Genomic DNA, 5,919 nt, shown 5'->3' with positions numbered 1-5,919 from the left:
TGGATCTTCCCTTCTTGTATAGCAAGTTATAATCCTAATTTAGACAGAAACAACATAAATTTATCACTATTATTTTCTATAAACTATTGATTGCATTGAAACTTTGTGTCTGTGTCTTTTTAATAAAACAATATATCCTATAATTTAATGGTTCAATATCAAGAATAATAATTCTAAAACAAATATTTTTTTTAGATAAAAGTATTGAACAACACTTCTAAAATTTTTCAAGATTAGAAATATTGAACACTTTTTATTTTTGATAATATATATCATTACTGTTGTATCAGCAAATCATCCAAATTCTAGTAATACACTCCAACTTGTTGTAATGCAACAGTGGATGGGTGATCACCTCATTGTGACACGTGTCTCGTTCTTATCTCCAGCTCATGAAAATTTGGTGACCTAATTGTAGCATTAATAATGGTGGTGTGAATCAGCAACAGCAAGGGATCTTTGGCGGCGTATTGCGCATCAAAATATTGAGGTTCCACACCAACACAAGCAATAAAATGAGTGAGACTTGTTGAAAGGGGAATGAGAGGGCAAATAATAGAGATGAGTCACGTGCGAGTGGAAACAGTGAGGCGTTGGAAAACATAAATGATATCAGGAGAAGGCATTTTCAGACGTAAATATTAAAAAAAATGTTATAATAAGGAAAGGGTCGGGCCGAGTATTAATTAAAGAGCTACATCACACCAACTAGATACAATAATAATGGGTTGAGTTGGCACCCAAAATTACATGCATGCCTCACAATATCATTCATTGAATTCATGGTTGCATAATGTGGTTCACTATCTCACTATATATAAGGGATCTTCATTCCCTTTTCTTCCGTGGCAAGGGTCTTAATAACACAAAGCTAGCTAGAGCTACCTTCCCTTCAAACCTTCCTTCTTTTCTCTTCTCTCTTTTTTCAATCGAGGGAATATTTATCATATTCTGAAACCATGACTCACGACCCTCGTTTGATTTTTGCTGCTGGACTTCTAGGTATCTCTACACATTAAGCTAATTCACATCTCTACTAATGAATGACCAAATTTAGTGATGAAAATTTGCGTTTTCTTCGCTTATGTGTCTCGAGAGATGAACTGATATGATTTTCTTTCTTTGTGAACGTTGTTTGTAGGGAACCTTGTCTCCTTCTGTTGCTTTCTAGCACCAGTGTAAGTGACGCTTGTTCATTTATTATGATGACGCGTAACTAGTACTAGTTGAGAGATCAAATTATTGAGTCACTTGCATTGCATGCTTGTTTTGCAGACCAACATTTTATAGAGTTTGTAAGAAGAAAACCACGGAAGGTTTCCAATCACTTCCTTATGTGGCTGCACTCTTCACTTCAATGCTTTGGATTTTTTATGCCTACATAAAGACGGGCGAAATACTTCTCATCACCATCAATGCATTCGGATGTTTCATTGAGACAGTTTACCTTGTCATCTATATCACTTATTGCCCCAAGAAAGCAAGGGTGAGTAAGTATACATAAATTTATGTTGATGCTATAGGTGAATTATAATTATATAGGACACTTACAATGTCTCTGTCATTAATTTTTCATATATATGACCAATATAATTAATTTGAGACTATGATTGGATTCGCAGTACTTTACCTTGAAGATGATTTTCTTGTTCAACGTTGGGGTGATTTTCTTGGTTATTCTTCTCACCCACGTTCTAGCAAAAGAACGCACAGCACGTATCGAGCTTCTTGGATGGATTTGTGTTGTCCTTTCTACCAGTGTGTTTGCAGCACCTCTGAGCATTATTGTGAGTATATACAACACTAGTTTGAGTTAAAATTTTGATTAAGCTTTTAAGTTAAAACTTTTCAACTAACCCTATATAAAAAAAAAAAATTAAGATGGTAAAATAAATTTAATTTCTCTCTTATTATTTTACTTTTATAGAAGTTTAATTTCAAATTTAACTTCTTTTAAAACTTGATTTGATAAGTTTAATTTTAACTTATGAAAAAAACTCAATTCAATTTATATATTCTAATATTTTTCTTACAAGTATTTACCAAAATTGAAAATTAGTGATGCTGAATATTTTTGTTAAACACTGTTTATCTTTCTCTTTTAGAAAGTGTTTGGTAGATAGAAAATTAATCACAATTTTTAAAAATAATTAAAATATATTTGATTAGTTATAAATGTTATTAAAAATATTTATATATATTACATAATAATCAATAAATTTTACTTGATTTGATACAAAATATAGATAATATGCAAACAACATTTATTGGTAGTAATCAGTAATCAACATGCTGCATGCATGGTTGAACTTGTTGAATTTCAGAAAGTGGTTATTCGCACCAAAAGTGTTGAGTTCATGCCGATCACTCTCTCACTCCTCCTCACAGTAAGTGCAATTATGTGGATGGCATACGGTATTCTCCTGAGGGACATCTATGTTACAGTAAGTACTGAAATCAATCCAACAAGCCATTTAGATTATTTCAGGGATATGCTATATATATATATATATATATATATATATATATATATATATATATATATATATATTAATATTATATATGGTTGGTTTTTAATTTCAAAATTATTGATAAACAATAAATAATAAAATGTTCTTTCTCTTGATACAGCTTCCGAACTTTGTGGGTGTGACATTTGGAACAATTCAGATAGTGCTCTACTTAATATACAGAAAGAACAAGCCCGTGAAGGATGAAAAGGTGCCAGAACAGAAAGACGATGTTACCAACAATGACGAAAACGCTAACACTACTGCGAGTGATGGGAGTGGACTGGTTGATATCGAGCTTGGAGAGAAGAAGGAAGAGAAGCACGTTGAGAAAATAGAGAAAAAACAGGAGCAAGTTGTTAACGCTCGTGACCAAACACAACTCAACAATAATAGCAACAAAACAAGGGAAGGAACTCAGCTACGTGTAACAACATAAGGAAGGGATATACATGTGCACGTGTCATGCCTCTTTCTCTCTCTCTCTCTCTCTGCCACCGTATGTTGTTCAAATTCGTCTGAAATCTCGAAAGGGTTCGAGGGGCAGAGACGATATGATCAATTATGCACTATAGATCGATATCTATGTCTTTATCTCTTTGCCTTGTCATTAGTTTCTTTTTTTAATGTAATTTCTGCTTCTTCTTTTTTGTGTGTTATTAAGCACCGAATATAAAATAATAAGTTCACACAAGTTGTCCCCAAATCTTATTGCAAGGAGCTATCCCACGAACTGATTGAATCAGAATGAATACATAATGTTGAGTATGCTTCTACCTATAGAAATGTTTGTCTCACTCTCACACTCACACAAGACTCAGTTCAAACAATTTTTTTTATTTTTTTTATTTTATCTATATTACTCCAAATCTCCTATCTCTAGGTTAATTGGTTTAATTACATATTTTAAACACTCTTTCAGATATTTTTTTTTATAGTTAATTAAGATTTTTAAAAAAATGTATCGCTAGTATTTCGCATCTTCATATTTGTGGATAAAATTTGTTTAGCTAAAATTACTTGATGTCATAAATCACGGTAATGATGCATATGGTGTATAAAAATCTAACCTATTAAGGTTTACCCAATGAAAAGGAGATTTGGGTGGTTAACATGGGATTCAACAGGGGAGCTTGAAAAAAAAATAGAGGGGTTAAAATTAATTATAATATAAAAATTAAATATGATAATTTTATTGATATAATCTCTCATATGTAATTTTAAATGTTGAATGATATTTTTCAAATATTAATCATTTTCTTGATTATTTTTATGAGAATAAGACATCTTTTTCCTACTTTACTGATATACTCATTAATTTTTTTTTACGACTTTCATACTATTATCTTCTATTTAATAAAAAATAAAAAAAAAATTATTTGTAAATTATTTTTGTGAATTTATAAAAAATAAAATTTGTACAAGAATGTGTAGAAACTATTAACATTTCAATGGATTTTTCAATAAACTTAAGAAAATAATCATATTTTTTTCTCGTTTCTTTTTTATTTGTTTTTAACATATTTTTTTTCCTTCTATAATTTATTATTATTAATATGTAAATTATAAAAAAAAATTGTTTGTACTATTATAATTTTAAATGAAATTGACTTTTTTTTTATTAAATAAATGGGCCTACAACCGAGTTGCTTGACCTATTATAATTTTAATTGTATTTTCCTAACTTTGATCGTTTATTTTCAGAATGGGCTTTAAAAGCCCAAAGTACAAAACTTAAAATAAAATAGGAATAAAATTAAAGGTAACAGCTGAGCCTACCTAATCCTAAATGGCCTGAAATGTAATTTAATAAGCTGAAAAAGAAAGTAAAATAAAAATTAAAGAAGAAAAAAAAAACAGAAAACGTTTTAGGCTCAGATGTCCCAATTAAGATTCTGAAAAGAAAAGGCAAAATGAAAATAAAGGGACAAATTTGAACTCTGGCTTAAGCAGAAAATGATTGGATATGGATAATATATAAGATGGGAAAATAGATATGGATAAGAGCATGTATAGTGTAGAATACACAGTATATATATATATATATATATATATATATATATATAAAGGTGGTCCTGAAAGTATTTATTCTACCCTTATAGTGAGACGTGTATGTCTAATCATTTCTGTGCCAATTAAGGAATTATACGGACTCCTCCACCACAAGATGTTTCATCCCATGAGTTGTGTTTATCAGCACTCTAAAAAGTCCCTCGTATATCCACCATTATCGTGCTGCGCAGTGTGTAGGATTTGGTGGCTATGTGAGTAGATGATGATAGGATGAATAAACTTTATATATCATGCATGTACCATACCAGCTTGTACGACTTTAATTGGTGGAATCCTAAGTACTTTTAGTTATCTCTTTTTTACACAACTAATGTATTACATGTGCCTTTCCGCTTCTTAAAATCTAAATATATATTTAGATGCTTATTTAAAGTATGTAAATGATTGTTTAAATTATCTATGGCCAACGAATTATCTGTAGTGCTCCTTAAATAACATATACATATATGCAATACAAGCACTAACCAGCTTATATATGTGAATTTGAGTGAAAACAATAATGCTTTTTTTAAAAAAATATATATGATATTTTGGTATAAAATACATAAATCATTCACAAATAATCTTTTTTTTTAGGATTATTATAGATGACATTTTTTTTAAAGTATTCAATAAGATAATTGTTTATTCAAATCCCAAACTCATAACCACTAGTTAAATGATATGTATTTGATAAGTATATTAAATGTCATAGTAAATTGAATAAAAGTTCAAGTTATTAAATTCACAACAACTTGAATTATAATTATTTAATATAATTTTTGGTATTAAACAAATGATTAAAGAAATTTAAAATTGTTTGACATAAAATATAAGGTATTTATAAAAATATAGAATTAAAAAACATGTAATAGAGTAATAAAGAATTTGAATTTATATAATAATAAGAATAGTCAGATATTGATTTCACTAACTTTTCCCATGTAAATTTGTCTCAATTTTCATTCGATATTAGAAATTATATAATTAATTTAATAGTTCTCAATATTTAAACCTTAATTCCTTAAGAGAAAAATTTTAGGTTGTTTAAAGATAATCTCAATTTTTTGGTAATTTTTGTTAAGCAACTAACATTAAGATCAAAGGCTTAAAAATTGATCGATAAGACTTATCTTTATACCTGAAAAATAAGTGTTATCAACATTTTACCTGTATTTTAATTCTAAAAGAGTTTTTTAACCTCAGTTAAAATTATAAAATCATGCATTGGCCAAAACAAACATTAAGTATAAAGTAAAAACGATTAACTAATTAATAGAAAAAGTAATATATTGAATGAGAACAAATAAGATTACATGAGTACATCAACTACACCAATCTCTAACAATAAAGAACT

At 28.8% G+C, this 5,919-nt stretch overlaps 1 protein-coding gene across 1 annotated transcript; it reads left to right on the top strand.

Moving 5' to 3' along the window:
• The first annotated feature begins 839 nt into the window (after nucleotides 1-839).
• Nucleotides 840-3,216, top strand: LOC109816459 (bidirectional sugar transporter N3). Its single transcript, XM_020381489.3, has 6 exons — nucleotides 840-1,002; nucleotides 1,142-1,178; nucleotides 1,276-1,486; nucleotides 1,623-1,787; nucleotides 2,325-2,444; nucleotides 2,632-3,216. Exons 1-6 carry the CDS (start codon nucleotides 960-962, stop codon nucleotides 2,947-2,949), a joined length of 894 nt encoding a protein of 297 aa, XP_020237078.1. The 5' UTR covers nucleotides 840-959; the 3' UTR covers nucleotides 2,950-3,216.
• Nucleotides 3,217-5,919: the final 2,703 nt, after the last annotated feature.

The sequence above is a fragment of the Cajanus cajan genome, chromosome 2 (genome assembly GCF_000230855.2).
Source record: "Cajanus cajan strain Asha chromosome 2, NIPB_CcT2T_4, whole genome shotgun sequence".
NCBI lineage: Eukaryota > Viridiplantae > Streptophyta > Magnoliopsida > Fabales > Fabaceae > Cajanus > Cajanus cajan.
This window is presented reverse-complemented; position numbering and strand designations above follow the sequence as displayed.